The 15,420-nt window shown below is 54.8% G+C and overlaps 3 protein-coding genes across 6 annotated transcripts in view; 1 reads left to right on the forward strand and 2 right to left on the reverse strand.

Annotated features, from left to right (window-relative positions):
- The first annotated feature begins 1,604 nt into the window (after window positions 1–1,604).
- Window positions 1,605–4,591, forward strand: Dalrd3 (DALR anticodon binding domain containing 3). 2 transcript variants are annotated; one of them, XM_031345011.1, is made up of 12 exons: window positions 1,607–1,807; window positions 1,884–2,179; window positions 2,293–2,543; window positions 2,618–2,697; window positions 2,771–2,899; window positions 3,157–3,230; window positions 3,324–3,385; window positions 3,487–3,569; window positions 3,655–3,831; window positions 3,907–4,017; window positions 4,107–4,175; window positions 4,366–4,591. In XM_031345011.1, exons 1-12 carry the CDS (start codon window positions 1,643–1,645, stop codon window positions 4,483–4,485), a joined length of 1,617 nt encoding a protein of 538 aa, XP_031200871.1. In that variant the 5' UTR covers window positions 1,607–1,642; the 3' UTR covers window positions 4,486–4,591. The 2 variants fall into 2 exon arrangements, with proteins under 2 accessions (XP_031200870.1, XP_031200871.1); XM_031345010.1 differs by having other exon boundaries at window positions 1,605–1,807; window positions 4,107–4,524.
- On the reverse strand, window positions 4,332–10,640 carry Wdr6 (WD repeat domain 6). Its single transcript, XM_031344994.1, has 6 exons — window positions 10,423–10,640; window positions 5,937–8,412; window positions 5,726–5,821; window positions 5,518–5,634; window positions 5,310–5,428; window positions 4,332–5,233 (listed from the first exon to the last, which is right to left on the reverse strand). Exons 1-6 carry the CDS (start codon window positions 10,520–10,522, stop codon window positions 4,770–4,772), a joined length of 3,372 nt encoding a protein of 1,123 aa, XP_031200854.1. The 5' UTR covers window positions 10,523–10,640; the 3' UTR covers window positions 4,332–4,769.
- A 162-nt stretch (window positions 10,641–10,802) lies between these two features.
- The window catches only part of P4htm (prolyl 4-hydroxylase, transmembrane), an 18,322-nt gene continuing 13,704 nt past the window's right edge, over window positions 10,803–15,420 (reverse strand). For 2 of the 3 annotated variants that reach the window (XM_031345013.1, XM_031345012.1), the window contains 6 exons: window positions 15,291–15,387; window positions 14,240–14,402; window positions 12,591–12,776; window positions 11,937–12,027; window positions 11,649–11,772; window positions 10,803–11,236 (listed from right to left, as the gene is read on the reverse strand). In XM_031345013.1, coding sequence (XP_031200873.1) covers window positions 11,016–11,236; window positions 11,649–11,772; window positions 11,937–12,027; window positions 12,591–12,776; window positions 14,240–14,402; window positions 15,291–15,387 — 882 coding nt within the window. In that variant the 3' untranslated portion in view covers window positions 10,803–11,015. Of the gene's footprint in view, window positions 11,237–11,648; window positions 11,773–11,936; window positions 12,028–12,590; window positions 12,777–14,239; window positions 14,403–14,480; window positions 14,579–15,290; window positions 15,388–15,420 lie in introns of all 3 variants that reach the window. The other variant, XR_004111742.1, reaches the window with a different exon arrangement.

Raw genomic sequence — 15,420 nt, forward strand, 5'->3', positions numbered from 1 at the left:
TAGACTGGTTTAAAACACCTACTCCTTCCTACTCAGCCTGCTGGGAAGGGATGGGCGGGTTCCGGCTTGGCCCTCTGGGCGAGTGACCTGGGAGCAAGAGCCCTCCTCCAATGGCTGGATAGCGGGCAACGGAATCCCAAAAGCAGCTGTTGTCTCCAGAGCATTCCAGCTGCACTTGGATTTCGTTCCCTGCTCTCCTGCCTGAGCAGCGCCCTGGCCCAGATAATGTGGTCTCCATCCTCAGAAACACTACTGGGCCATTCCGATCTCCATCTCTCAGGTGCACCCCCAAACCGACGGTGTCAGGCATAGACGATGAAAAGAGCTCGGGCTGATAGCCCTCCCTGGAATCCCTGGAGAACTCTGACGAGGGAGGTCCTGGGTCCTCTCTGTAGGGCCGCGATGGCGGTGAGTCCCACAGGGCCGCCCAGCCCGCAGCTCGCTAAAGATAGCTCTTCACTTCCTGGGGAAAAACCACCCCAACCGTCTTCATGGAGGGAGAGTCGCTAAATCCCCAACTTGCTGGTGGGTCCTGGCCCTTCGAGCAGCTGGACCCACAGCATGGAAAGTGCTTTGGAATGACACGATCACTCCCGTTGAGTGGGCACCCAAGAAGCCATCGGGAATGTCGTGTCCGCCCAGTGCTCTTTCGGCACCCCCCAAACAGGGCCTCAGAGCCCTGGCCTTCCCGAATTTTACCCATCTCTAGATTTCACCCCTCTCCAGAGCAAAGTTCACCAGTCGGATTCATTCATTACCGGGGGAAGTGGAGTTTTTACGTTACTTTGAAATGAAAGCGTTTGGACAGAGAGAAGCTCTCCTGCCGCATGCTCTCTACCTGAGATCTCTGCCTATTTGGGTCTTCTCATGATCACATTTGCCTTAAGCTGGCCAGTTGCCTAAAGAAGCAAAGGTGCCGGTAACACCAGTTTAAAGGAAAAACATTAAAGGCTGGTAATTCTGGAAGTTACGATGACTCTGATCCCTCCGTATCAAGATGGGCAATTCTGTCAGATTGGGTTTTTACTGAGAATAAAGACATCCCATACCGCAGCCAAGGAAAGGCATGCCAATAATCAGAACGAACTCGAATTTTGCTTTGTTTCATTACTTTTTAGGCGGTAAAGGGTCTTTAATGGAAGACAGGAGTGGTGGTGGCACACGCCTTTAATCCCAGTACTCAGGAGGCAGAGACACGTGGATCTCTGTGAGTTCAAGGCCTTTCTGGTCTACAAAGTGAGTTCCAGGACACAGTGAAACCCTATCTTGAGAAACAGAGTGTTAGCCTTATTCCTTTGGCATTTTGTCTCGTGCGTCTGACCTTTAAAAAAAAGCCATAAGCACAAAGATGTGAAACTTGAGTAGCAAAGTGTCTTGCCTGGTTAACAAAGATCTGTTATCAAATTAATAATTCGGGATGGCGATTAAAAAAAGGAAAAATAGACCCTCAGATTTAGGGGCTAGGGCTCATGAATACAGGAAAGGCCATCGGGAGCGAGAGCTGGAGGCGTGGGTAGAATGTATGCTCGAGCGCTCTGGTCCACTCAGGAGAGTCCACCGCCGGATCCCCGCCCCCGCCGGGCGGCCTCCCGGAAGCTCCACGGCTAACTTACTTCCTGTTCCACTTACTCTTCCGGTCGCCATGGCGACCGGGCGCCTTGGGGTTGGGGAGACACTGGAGGCCCTTAATGCAGCTGTAGGGCCTGGTAGCCCAGTGTGGTTTAAGGAAACGCATGCTCGGCACCTCCGTGTCCGAGACTTCTTGGCACCGCGAAGCGCGCTACAGGCGCGCTTCAGGGACGGGCAGGTGGGTGCGCGCCGGTCGGGCACGTCTAGCCGGATACACGGAACTACGGTCCACTCACACACACGTCTGCCTTCAGGTGCCAGAGTGCGTGTTCCGTGCGGTCTCCTGCCTGCAGGGTCCCGGAGTGGCCCCGGTACTGCGCTGCGCGCCGACACCCGCAGGTTTATCGCTCCAACTACAGAGGCCCGCCGTCTTCGAACATGTACTCGGTGCCCTGGCCGCCTATGCTACTCCCGCCAAGCCTGCCTCACCCGGCCCGCGAGTTGTCCTGTGTTGCCCAGCACTGCGCAGTGATCCGGGTACGCTCCGATTGAGCCAGCTGCGTGCCGTGCTCGTGGCCGATCACCTACTACGGGTGCTGCGTGCTCATGGGTAAGTACGTGTTCGAAGCTATCATGGCAAAAGACATTTGGGGACAGAAAAGATGAGAATCATGATTATCTAAACCTGGTTCGCAGGCTGAGACAGCCTCCCTTGCTTTGCAGGGTACGTGTGTCCCCAGTGCCCCCGGTTCGGGACCCTCACATGTCAACTTTCCTCCAGAAACTTCGGGTGGAATGGCCCACTGCCTCGAAGAGCACCTCGACCGAAACACTGAGGACCTGTGTTCTTGCAAACCTTAATAGTTCTAAGGAAGAGACACTGCCCCCTGGCGTCCTAGGCCGACTGTGTCTGAAGGAACTGGTAGAACAGAGACATGCGGCTGGCTATGACCCCAGCATAGACCACTGTTTGGGTAGGACAAAAGCCAGAACACGGGTGGGGTAGTCTCTGCACTGCCAAGCACTTCAACACCTCTGTTTTCTGTAGTGACTGAAGATCTGCTCTCTGTGCTGTCTGAGCTGCAGGAGGCCGTGCGCCATTGGCCAGAGGGTGGCCACCCAGGCCCGGTGAGTGGCTGTCTTGACCTCTGCCCAAACTGGTTTCCTGCATCTTTGTAGTAAATGACCCATCTCTACTCAGGTCGGGGGTCCAGATGCAAATGCGGATGACTTCATGGTTATACATGTGGTGAGCTGTGAGGAGGCATTCCAGCAACAAAAGCTGGATCTGCTCTGGCAGAAGTTGGATGACCAGGCTCCTCACAAGCAGGTTGGTTACTGAAGGTAAACCAAACCACCCCCAACCTCGGCAGGCCTGTAAGACCATGGGTTTAGAAACTGGTGTGACCTTAGTGGCCCGTGTGGCTCTGGAGACTTAAGAAAAAGTGTGACGGTGTCTTATGGAGGTACTAAGTAAGGCTGGTGGTTACAGATTGGGAAATAAACAAGGTAGGAAAGCAACTGGTGCAGTTCCTTGGAGGCGGGCGGGTAGTGTCAACTGGGCTGATCCCTTCCAATCTTTCACAGAAGCACCTGGTGTGTGGCCCAGTGAAAGTAGCTGGTGTGCCTGGCACCCAGGTGACTGCCCCTGAGTACTACAGGTGAGTTTGGAAGGGATGCCATCCACAGCCACGAATAGTGGAGATGTAGGGACACCTTTCACTGAGACCTTGCTTGCTGGCTTTCTTTTCTAGGCTCAGACATGCTCAGGTGTGTAAGGCCTCAGCTCTGAAGCATGGAGGAGACCTGGCACAAGGTATACCCTGCTTGTGCCCTGAAGCAGAAGCAGGTCATGCATACCTCAACCCTGTGAACTTTGTCTTCAGGCACTGGCTAACCCTGTGACTCTCACCCTAGACCCTGCCTGGACTGAGACCTTCGATATCCTCTCTGTGGCCACCATCAAATTTGAGATGCTAAGCACAGCTCCACAGAGCCAGGTAAGCCTGGGTACCTCCCAGCCCTAGGACTGAGGATGCAGAGCACAGAGCCACTGCCCTCTGCAGCTATATTCCCATTCCCCAGCTCCTACTAGCCCACAGCACCATCTCCACAAAGGGTACAAAGAGTGGGACTTTCGTCATGTATAACTGTGCCCGCCTTGCCACACTCTTCGAGGGTTACAAACATGGAGTGGACCAAGGTCTGTACCCCACTTTTCCGCTTGTGAGCAGTCTGGATTTCTCATTACTCCATGACGAGGTGAGTGTTCGTCCTGATAAACAGCCACAAGCAGAAGGCTTGGGCTTGTCTTCCCAGCACTATTGTCTCCTGCAGGGTGAGTGGCTGCTGCTTTTCAACAGTGTCCTTCCCTTCCTGGACCTGCTGAGCCAGACCGTGAGCCTGGCCAGCACCCCAGGGCTCCACATCCTTGCTCGCACGGAGATGGTAAGGCACAGAAGACACTACACACACTATTCTTTATTCTGGGTTGTGACACAAGACAAGACAACAGCTCAACGATTCAATGTCTCTAGGTGTGCAGGTTCCTAGTGCAGCTCAGCATGGACTTCAGCTCATACTATAACCGAGTACACATTCTAGGGGTGAGCATAAAGCAAGGGGTTTCTGTGGGAAATGTGGACAGGGGTGAGGGCAGGGCATGGGGAACTAGGATGCACCTGGGAAATGTGGACAGGGGTGAGGGCACGCACGGGGAACGAGGATGCGCCTGGGAAATGTGGACAAGGGTGAGGGCACGGGGAACGAGGATGCGCCTGGTTGCTTTTCTTTCAGGAACCTCGGCCACACCTCTTTGGTCAGATGTTTGCTCGCCTACAGCTTTTGAGGGCAGTACGTGAAGTGTTCCACACAGGCTTGGCTATGCTGGGCCTCCCTCCACTGAGCCACATCTAAGGGCCCAGCATAACTGGGAATGTTTATATAAAACATCAACTGGGAAAAAAACAGAACCTCACAGATGTTGGACACTTAAAGTCAAAATAAATACAGTTTCATCCTATTGTGGAGAGTGAGGTGTGTTCTTGGTCCACCTATGCAACACCCTACTGGAATACTTCCAAGAACCTATGGTCTTGCCTCACCTCCTCAAAGCACACCGAGCATGACACAGACAGCTGATCCCTGCTCTACTGTCTGTAGTCAGGCCCCATGCTCAATTCTCCAACCACTGGGATGACTCAGTCATACCAGTTGTAAACCTCAAGTCCCTGACCTGCCAGAGCACAGCGGTGACCAAACTCAGGGCTCACAGGCCAGCAGTCCATGTCAGCCACATCTGGCACATGGTACACAGTGCTATTCATGAAGGTGGGCTCACCCTGTCCCAGACGCCAGAAGGTCAGCCGCTGGTCTATGGAGGCTGAGACCATAAGCTTGGGACTTAGGATCTTGATGCCTGTCACATGGGCAGCATGTGCACAGGGGACAGAATACTCCTCTAGGACACATAACTCGGGCACCAACTCAGCCTCCCCGTCAGCCTCTTCCGGCTCTGGCATCTTCACAGCAAGCGTGAAGACATGCAGGGACCCATCCTCACTGCCACTGGCCACAAGATGGTTGCCCTCAGGTGTAGGCAGTGTGTGCAGGCTATTGACACCACAGCTGTGGGCCTGCACGGTCATGGAGGGGGTGCCCATCTCTGGAGGAAGAGGGTGGCTGTTAGGCTCCTGCTTTCATCTTGTGTGGGAGGCAATGAGGGCTGTCATGGTACTTACGGTAGGGAAGCCCAGGGTGTGCTGGGAGCTCCAGCGTAGTGGAGCCTCGGTCCATTGCGGTGGTGAGATCCCAGAAGGCGAGGCTGCCGTCTGTAGCTGCGCTGCACAGGATCAGCCTCCTGGGAGCCGGGAGAGGGCAGCCAGATGAGTAAAAGTGATGGAAAGACAACAGGAGCCCTAACCCCCTCCACGGTGGGCTGCCTCTCACCGACGCTGGTTAGGTGCCTCGTGTGTGAAGGAGTGGACTTTGAGGACACACCGCTTATGGTGGAAAGTCTCAGCAAGGAGGTGCAGAATTCGTCCAGAGTCCTGCAGGAGAAAGAGCCTGGGGGCGAGGAGGAGGGGTGGTGCATCTCAGAACCCATCCGAGAGAGCTCACACCCTTGGTGTCCTCATCCTCTGCCCTAAGTACTCACCTCACAGCTCCGTCACTGCAGGCTGCAGCCACAAGGGGGCCGGGGCCAAGGCCAGGCCTGTCGGAATCAAGCTCACAAATAGCAAGAGACATGTACCTGCAGGGAGAACACAGCCATCAGGTGGAGCCCGCAGTCAGCAGACAGGACTCGAGCTTCCCTACAACGATCCCAGATCCCACGCCACACACCCATGACAGGGAAGCCGCAGTACCTGGTCTCAGGGTCCACCTTGATCATCTTGTGCTTGTTCCGCTGCCGGTCCCAGTACTCATCTAGCCGGTGGGATGAAAGGTGCATGACGTGGCAGGCGAGGCGGCTGGGGGTGCTGGCGTCAGGCGTGACCATGATGCTGAAGCAGTGCATCTCAGCTCGACCCCCAGCAGATACTACCTGAGCAGTGAGCCCTGGCCGAGTATCCTCTGGGCCACCTGGGGTGCCAACAGCCCACACTGCCAGGGCTCGAATGGAGGAGATGTGGTTACAGACGGCAGTGAGGGCGTGGGCCGAGCCAGTGGTGGTGGGAAGGGCCAGGACACAGACAGTGGTGTCTTCACTGCCTGTTATCACAATATCAATCACACCAGGCCCCTCACTGCCGGGCTCCAGGGAGTCAGGATGCTCCAAGCTGGGTACCTCAAATTCAGGGCCCAGGGTCACGGTGCCCACACGCTTTACACATGTGATTTCGCGGCCATGCAGACCCTCCCGGAGAATCACATTTGGCCGAATGCAGCCACCTAGGGCCCGATAGAGCATGACCTCACCATCCTTAAGGTAGGCAAAGGCCATGGCTGCCTCCGTATCAGAAAATGCCCAGGAGCGGTGCCCTCCTCCACAATTGACGATATGCAGCTTCTCGTGGGACCGGGGGCTCCAGACTACAAATTCATTGGCATGGAAACCCAAGATGATCACACTTCCGTCAGGCACCATCCGAAGCCCAGCTACCCAGTTCATGCCTCGACAGGCTTTCTGCCTTAGGACTGGCTGGAGGTGGCCACAGTGTACAAAGAGCTGGAAGTAGGAGCTGTCACGCCCTGTGGTGTATACATAGCCACCGTGGCAGGTAACTGAGGTCACACCCTGCTTCCCATGCAGAGAATGGAGTGTAGAGACTGGACCTATTCCTGTTGGAACACTCTCAGACCCACCGCTGCCACTACCTGTTCCCGGGGCCTCCGCTGCGGTAATAGCCTTGCCTCCGGGTTTTTTGAATAGACATGGTCTGACAGGGAATAGCATCACAGAGCCACGGCGGTCCCCACAGACGAGGAAGTCCCCCGGGGGTAGGAAAGCGCTACACGTGTGCCATCGTTGCTTGCTTGAGGGAAGGAGGTACCGGCAACGTTCCTTGACAAAGATAGCCTTGCCAGTGGGGGCAGCTGAGATCTCCATGCAAGCTACCACCCCACCAGGGCCTGATGCTAACAAAAGAAGCTCCTCATACCCACGAAGGGCCCAACTCAGGCTGTGTACCTTCCCCTGGAACAGTTTCTGCTCAACAGCAGCAGTGGGGGTGTTGATGGGAACAACCTTGACAAGACCTTCCCCATTGGCCAACGCACAGAGTCCAAAGCCTTCAGGACCGGGGGCTGCCTCCAGCAGGCAGTAGGACTGAAAGCGATTGTCCTCCAACAGCTGCTCCCAGCACTTGACCTCAAGGTCGTAGAGGTACAGGGCCCCCACATCAGTCACTGCCAGGACTCGCCAAGAACCAGCCAGAGTCACAGCCTTGAGGGCACCTGGCCGGCTAGGAGATTTGAAGCACAGAGAGGAGACGCCCAAGCCTGGGTACCCTCGGCCTACCAGGTGCCAGAGCCGAATGCCTGAGTCATCTCCCCCAGTGACCACCCAGGACTGCCCCTCGTGAGTAGCTATGGCCCGGATCCCTCGGCCCCGGTGGCCCCGAAAGGCCTGAAGGATTTCACCTTCATGGCTCCACACCAAGCAGACACAGTCCTCTCCTGCACTGATAAGATAATTCTCTAAGAGCTTCACCTGCCACACACGGGCACTGTGCCCAAAGCAGTGACCAATATTCTGAACCCGACCCCCAGGCACCCGGATGTCCCCCACCTTCCAGATGCGAACACTTCGATCTTCTGAAGCGGTGGCCAGCAGGCCCTTGCTTTCCAGGTATGACATGCTAAAGATGACACCCACGTGTCCACTAACCCGGCGGTCAGGCGCCACAGGTTTGCTGTCTGTCAAAGCTGTTGCTGGATACCAGACCAGGAGCTCGTTGGAAACCGCTCCTGCCACTATGGTCAGTTCCTTCCAGGTGTCTCCAATCAGGCAGGCTGAAGAGAGGGTGCACCTGTCTGTGCAGGGGACATCCTGCAGCATGCACCCTATCACTGGGTCATACAGCACCACTGAGTTGTGGCCCAAGGCCACGGCTACGTTACCCTCAAGCCAGCGTACATCCCAGATCCAGTCGGACATGTTCCACAGGCCAGAGCGCCAGAGCTCTCGAAGGTGGCTTTGACCCCAGCTTATTTTCACCACTCTGAGTCCCTTGCTCCCAAACACAGCTATCATGGCCTCAGAGTCCAGGTCTCCTTTGGGCTCTGGTCGCACTCGGAACCCATGGATGAGATAGTGACCAAGAAGGTTCTGGACTCTCTTCACCATTCGGAGGTGCCCACCAAGGTCCAAGTTGTACACCAGTAAATCAGGCCCCTCACCTAGACAGAGGTAAAGAGCTACATCAGGACTTCGCACCTAACCTTAGGACACATGAGATGAGTCAGCTACTCTTCAGCATATAGATTCAAAATATACCAGGACACAGAATCCTACCAAGCCCGTGCCTCAGCTTCCTCTGGACCTCTATTACAGATGCACGCTCCTCTCAGTCACTTGTTTTTGTGGCTAAGGTTCTCTCAGAGAACCCAGGTAGGCCTTGAATTCAAGATCCTCTTGCCTCCGCCTCGCATCTGCTGGGACTGCAGCAGTGTGCTGTCACGGCTGGCTATCCACCACCCTTAACAGACAGTCACTAGGATTTCCTCTGGTGCACATCATTCTTGCACTTCAGATGGGAAACCCTTCATCTGCTCTAATCCAAATTCTCAGCTTCATCTGCCTCTACATGCATCTGCCTGATTCTCCCTCCCTTAGGGAGAAGGCTGTGTCAACCTTTCCACCCTTTAGCCTACTATCAGCATCCCTCGTTAGTCTAACCCCTGTGCCAAGACAGAGGCGATAGGGGCCAGGGAGGGGAGGGCTTGCAGAAGCAGCCCACACTTTGCAGGCAGGAGTGAGGCCTGCATTCTGGCCCCACCCCTGGACAGCTGTGAGATCATCCCTTGTATGAGATTTGAGATTAGAAGCAACAACCCTTGGAAGGAGAGATGAGGTGCAGTTATAAAGAACCTAGACAGCATTTAACACAGCAGAAAGAAAGCCAATGTCTCTCGGCTAGGCACATTCCTAACTTGTGCTCAGAGGGGCTTGTCCAGGGCCTCCCTCTATACAAATTCACATACTTCCTGGGGAATCTCTTACACCCCATACATGTGTATAGAACCTACAGACCTAGATCAACACAGACGTTTACCAGAATGGGACTCTCAGCTCCTTTTTGGTCACCGTGCTGCCGTTTCCCATGATCTCATCCTCCCCAGACTTGTCAGTGTTCCTCATTACCAGCCTCTGCCATCCCTAGCCCTTCCCCTCCCGCCACCAAAACCCAGAGAGCTCAACAGTACTCCTCTCTTAATATCTCTTTCTTCAAATTCTACAGATCTCATTTCCTGAAGTTTGCTGGTCCCACCTCCAGAGCTTAGCTCACTGGAGCAACCCAATATTTGCACGCGCATGCACTCACTCACTCACACACGCACTCACTCACTCACACACGCACTCACTCACTCACACACGCACTCACTCACTCACACACGCACTCACTCACACACACACACACACACACACACACCCTTATCAACTCTAGAGTATAACCTCACCACAAGACAAACACACAACCCTGCTGGGGCTAATAATGGCTGACCCAAGGCCTAGTTGTCAGTGCCAAGCGCCCCTGTAAAACCCAACACCACCATCACCAATGGATGGCTTCTTATCAGGCTTTGCTGCTGCCAGGACGCTTGGCACCCCAGCTCCATCTCAGACCTTTACAACCAGACACTGAGGCATGTGATTACTAACCCAGTTGGCTCAGAACCCCAACCGTCTCAAGAGGAACCTCAGCCCCAGTCTCTCTGGATACTGCTCTGCTCAGAAAGCCATTTTTTGGCCCCCTCGTCTTCGGGGGCGGAGCTTCACCCTCCCCAGAAGCCACACTCCTGCCACGCCCCCTGAGGCTGTCCTTTTTTTTTCTTCCTCCCCAGGGGCTTTGATCATCTGCGTTCACCTACGGGTGCAACGTCCCTCCCCCAACATGGAACGACTGCGTCCCCCACACCTTCCGCGTCTCTGTCTGTCCACCCTTTCTACGCTGGCTGCAATTTATGAAGAGCTGCCACTGCTACGACAGACTTTTGTCTCTCGAGCCCCGCCCTCCTCCCGCTGGCCTGTGTTTCCCGCCACCTCCGAACCTACCTTATTCTCCCACCCCCAACCCACCCAGCCCGCTGCTCGTCCTCCTCCCTAGGGCATCCCTTTGTCCGGCACGACCACCCGGGGAAAGGCTAGTTCTTCGCCCGCTTGCACAACCAGAGCCGACCAAGCCTCACCCGCCAGCAGCCTGTCCCCAACGCACTCCAGACCCGTAACCGGGAGGAGTATGAGCTCGGAGGTCGCCCGCGGCCAGACATAGTCCGCGAAAAGGTCCATGACGTTCCTTAAGCTGCTGTGGCTGCCACGGAGAAGAAGAGAGCTGCCTTCTCGCGAGAGCCAGCCGTCTGGAGAGCCGTGCTGCAGAGCTCCAGAGCCCTTAGCTACAGGTAGCAGAGCCCTGGCGTTGGGCTGCGGACGTCCAATGACGACCCTGTCCCCGACGCGATCCCGCTCCTGATTGGCCCGATCAGAGAGTCACCCTCCTCCCCCCAACAGGAGACTAGCGGGGAGGGGCGGTGGGCCTCCCCTCCCCCAAGCGGGCGCTTAGCTCGCCGGCCCCTGGCTGGAAGCCCTGTAGTTTTATTTAACGGAGCAGCATGGAGGCTGTACACCAATAAATAACGTGAATGTAGGAACTGCGCCTTTGATCACGGCTGCAGGCAGGGAGGGGCAGGGCAAGAGGTCGGACAGAACTTCAGTATGCTGCAGAACAGAGGACCTGCAGGGCCTTTGACGTTGGGCAGCGGGTGACTAGCATCAGAGCCTTGCATCAGAGCTCCACACGGGCATCACTGTAGGCCCGGTCCAAGGCCCATTCGGGCTGCGAGTCAGTGCCACCTTCCCGAGCCAGACGAGCCATCTCCTGCTGGAACAAGGCTTGCCGTGCCCGGCTAGGGTCCACATTGATCCAGTTGTTAGCGATCCATTTGGTGCCGCGGGTGACCAGGCAGCCCCCGTGCAATGAGTAGTCGTCCACTTCACCCACCCATCCTGGGGTAAGAAGGTGACATGAACAAAGGACAAGTTAGGGAGGGGAAAACCCTAGATTGGCCCAGCCTAAGCTGTGCACACATCTAATCCCCGTGGAAGGACTTGGCATCTCACCCACTAAGGCATAGTCGACATACTGGCCCTCTAAAACAAAGCTTCCTTGCTCCTGAGCCTGGCCGTAGCTCTTTCCAGCCTGGGTTGTGGAGAGAAGTTCCCCTGCCCCAGACAGCAGGAAGGCTGGTGGTGCATAAGGAAGATGGGCGGAGATAACCCAAGATACTGTGCTAGCTGGTGCTACTGTGCTTTGAAATCACTGGTTATGGCAGACAGAAACAGTCCCTCCAGGGTAGCTTAAGGGAGAGATGAGTTCCCTTAGAGAAGCCCAAGGCCTGGCCACTGAGTAAGCCCTCACCTTGCCCATCAGGAAGGTAGTTGTACCAAAAGACCGCAGTTCCTTGCTGGGGCTTGACACGAAGGTTGCCCTTGTCACAGTGCCTTCGAGTGTCTCGGAGATCAACGTCATCCTGAATCAGACTCTGTGGGCAACAAGGTCCTACTGTGTGTGGCCTGACCGAGCAGCCAAGGATGGTTGGAGGGAAAACAGACAGAAGTGCCCTCCTCCCAGGTCTGGAAGGGTGTGTCCACACTTGCCCAAGGCCCTACCAGCCCAAGAGTAATAGAAGAGCCCACTGGCCCTTACCATTTCATCATAGGTCCTGTTGTCCGCCACAGGGAAGACGGTCTCGCCCCCACCGGTGACATTGTTCAAATAAAACAGCACTGTCATGTAGCTGTAAGGCAGGGGGGCTGCTGAGCGGATCCCCAACTGTGGACAGTCCCACTTGCGGGCAGGACACCCAAGGGCCCACAGGGTCAGGCTAGGATAGCTGAGATGTCTCCAGCAGGTGGGCTTAGGTAAGTTTGGGACCTTAAACCAAAGATCTGACTGGGAAAAGTAAGCTGGTAGAAGCTGGACTATCATGTAAAGTCCCCTTGCAACTGGAAGGACTGAACCAGAGAGCCACAAGAAAACTTAACTTTGTGCAGGCAGGAGGGCACAACTGTAGAAACTGAGGCAGAAAGAGACCTCCAGCTATGGAGTTAAGACCAGTGCTTACAGGGGCAAGTTCCAGTATCTGTGAATATCTAGGTCTGTTTTCATTTGAATAGATACAGTGGCCAGGAGCCACCACTTTCCAGTTACTCCATAAAGAGTGAAGGAGAGACTTTGGGGAAAGGTAGGGTATGGCTGACCAGGGTGGCCCAGTGTATTCTTGGTCCCATGCCAGGTTAGACCTATCCTCAAGGTACCCAGTCTGGGAACTGAAGCCATCCCCCAATGGGAGGTACTTGCCGACAGGAGGTCTCGAAGGGTACAGATTCATTGGCTACCAGCTTGGTATGGGAGCAGATGGTCTCTGGGTACACAGGTCCGCTGTCCACATGGGCGTGGTAGTGACCTCCCTCACCGTACCGTACAACCTGGAGTGGCTCACTGAGCTCCACAATCTCCGGAGAGAGGCGAGTGAGGCGCAGCACCCTGGTAGGCAGCAGGCATTCAGCAGGATGACCGCCTGAAGGAGCTGGCCGAGGTGGATCCTGGGCCAGCCACAAGCTTTACCCCTGCCCACCTCCCCTGGAAGTCCCACGAGCCATGCTGGACTTGATTTCTAAGAACAGGAAGGCTGTCATTTAATTCTGTAATATGTAGTGGGCTTGCCTAACATGTACAAGGTCTTAGATTCAATCATAGCAAGCCAGAAACTGATGCGGTGTGTGCTTGTAACTCCAGTGCTTGGGACTCGGAGGTGGAAGCAGATATAGCAAGTTTGAGGTGAGTGTGGGATACGTGAGACCCTACACACACACACACACACACACACACACACACACACACACACACACACGGAGAGGGAGGGAGGGAAGGAGGGAGAGAGAGAGAGAGAGCAAAGAATCTAATCTGTGGTGGTGGTGACCTCTTTCTATCTCAGGCTACCAGACACGGAGAATCCAGTTAATAGAGAAAACAAGAAGGCCATATCCTCGAGAGGAGGAAGAGAGGTGAGACTCCTGTCTGGAATAAAGTCGTTCATTTAAAGACCTCTGTTTTCATTTTTTGTTTTTGTTCTGTTATAATTTAGATAGGGTCTGATGCAGCCCCATGTAGACCTGGAGCTCTTTAGCCTAGGACAATCTCTTTTCTTTTTCTTTTTCCTTTTTCTTTTGCTTTTCTTTTCTTTTCTTTCTTTCTTTTTTTTTCGAGACAGGGTTTCTCTGTGTAGCCTTGGCTGTCCTGGAACTCACTCTGTAGACCAGGCTGGCCTCGAACTCAGAAATCCACCTGCCTCTGCCTCCCAAGTGCTGGGATTGGAGATAGGCATAGCATAGAAAACCTGGTTTTCTGCAGTGCGGTGATCACACGTCACTTTTTACATGCTAGGCAAGCCCTTGACCAACCAAGCCATGTCCTTTGCCTCATCTTTCCAGGTTTTCTGAGACAGTTTCACTCCCAAGTCCAGGCCTTAGCTACAGATTGCAGGGTAGGGGCCATGAGGCCTTGGCCTGGCTTATGAAGCCATCTGTTCAAGGGCCAGGGACTCTCTGATCAGAAATAAGTCTGCATTTTCCTAATTAACAGAAAAAATATTTGATTGATTGCTTTTTTTTTTTCCAGACAAGGTTTCTCTCTGTAGCCTTGGCTGTCTTGGACTTGCTCTGTAGACCAGGCTGGCCTTGAACTCATAGACATCCACTTGCCTCTGCCTCCTGAGTGCTGGGATTAAAGGCGTGTGGCACCATGCCAGGCTTGATTTATTTCTAAGACAGTTTGTTTGCCCACAGCCAGACTAATGTGCGTTCAATAGCTGCCTGTTCTTCGGGGCTCCCCATTCCTGCTCTTACAACTGAAATGTAATCCCAAATTGGTTCATCAGCTCCATCCCTTTGGCTCTGGCCCTTCCTGGTGGCCGCCCTGCCCCAGGAAGAATGATCTCGGGTGCTCACCTCTGGCGGATGGCACGCATGACGTGATGAGCCCCCTCGCCCTGGTGGAGCCACGTGTGGTGGCTGTTCCTCACCAGCTCGTTGGATTCTGCCTTATGGCTCCTCATGTACTTGTGGAAGTCTCGAAGGTCCATGTTGGAAAATTCCTGCAGACTCAGCACGCCTGCACAGAGCACCCTCATCAGTCCCTGCCAGGCCAATGCAGAGCGAGCACAGTGGCAGGCAGCACCTCCCTACCTACCCCAAAGGTAGCGGCAGCCCCTGGCCTCAGGCACTGGGGGGCCATGTGTCCCCACCTGGACTCGGGTCAGATGAACCTGGTTTCTGTCACATCGGGCCCTGAGGGAAGACCCAGAGAAGTTTGTTTTCTGTTTAAACCTTGATTTGGTCCCGAAAACCCAGACAGCCAGAGCAGGGTCTCCATGGGACATTTGGGTCACATGACCAAGATGGCCTCAGGCTTTGCCACCTGCCCTGTAGCAGTGTGTTTCAACCTATTATAGAGTGTGAGGAGAGAGATCAGCCTGAGCTGAGTCTCCCCCAGGGCTTTCACACTGTAGTGTGAAAGCAGGGATAGTTCCCAGAAGTCCCCTCAAGTCCCATCCTGGGAGGAACCCTGTTGGCCAGCCCTCCCTGCTACAATACCAGTTACCCTGGGGGAGGGGGGGCGGATCTCCTGACCACCCCACAGAAGAGAAGGCTTCCCTATTCCTGCTCAGACCTCTAAGGAGAGGTATCCCTCTGGGCCTCTGGAAGAGTGGATGGCTTTGCTGTAATTCTTCTATCCTTTGGCCCAGATTCTACTCAAAGTGAAGGCTGTGAGCCTGACATCATAGTAAAGGGATGGAATAGCCCTCCAGCCACAGGCTCCGGCTGAATTTCACTCTGGGTTCCATAGAAACCTAGATCCTCATCTCCCTATCTCTGTGCACTCTTAAAGCTGGGCATGGAAGCTGCCTGCTGCAGGGGAAGGGCCCACCCGCACTTTCCAGGGCGTGCTTCTGGGAGGAGACAGGTCACAAGCACAGAACAGTGGAAGGTGTGAGCTCACCATCACCATCCGGGTCTGCCTTGATCGCAGAGTACATCTCCTGAATATTCTCTGGAGTCATCCACCGTCCATTTCCCAGGCGAGTCTGGGCCAGGACCTAAAGCATAGGGAGGCCCTTCAATGTGGGGGG

The sequence above is a fragment of the Mastomys coucha genome, unplaced genomic scaffold (assembly GCF_008632895.1).
Source record: "Mastomys coucha isolate ucsf_1 unplaced genomic scaffold, UCSF_Mcou_1 pScaffold23, whole genome shotgun sequence".
NCBI classification, from domain to species: Eukaryota; Metazoa; Chordata; class Mammalia; order Rodentia; family Muridae; genus Mastomys; species Mastomys coucha.

Coding starts and splice junctions, on each gene's coding strand:
- Dalrd3 (XM_031345010.1), top strand. CDS start 1,643: ATGGCGACCGGGCGCCTTGGGGTTGGGGAGACACTGGAGGCCCTTAAT. Junction 2,900..3,156: donor ACCAGGCTCCTCACAAGCAG/GTTGGTTACTGA, acceptor AATCTTTCACAG/AAGCACCTGGTGTGTGGCCC. Junction 3,231..3,323: donor ACTGCCCCTGAGTACTACAG/GTGAGTTTGGAA, acceptor TTTCTTTTCTAG/GCTCAGACATGCTCAGGTGT.
- Wdr6 (XM_031344994.1), bottom strand. CDS start 10,522: ATGGACCTTTTCGCGGACTATGTCTGGCCGCGGGCGACCTCCGAGCTC. Junction 5,635..5,725: donor TGCAGTGACGGAGCTGTGAG/GTGAGTACTTAG, acceptor CCTCGCCCCCAG/GCTCTTTCTCCTGCAGGACT. Junction 5,234..5,309: donor ACACCCTGGGCTTCCCTACC/GTAAGTACCATG, acceptor CTCTTCCTCCAG/AGATGGGCACCCCCTCCATG.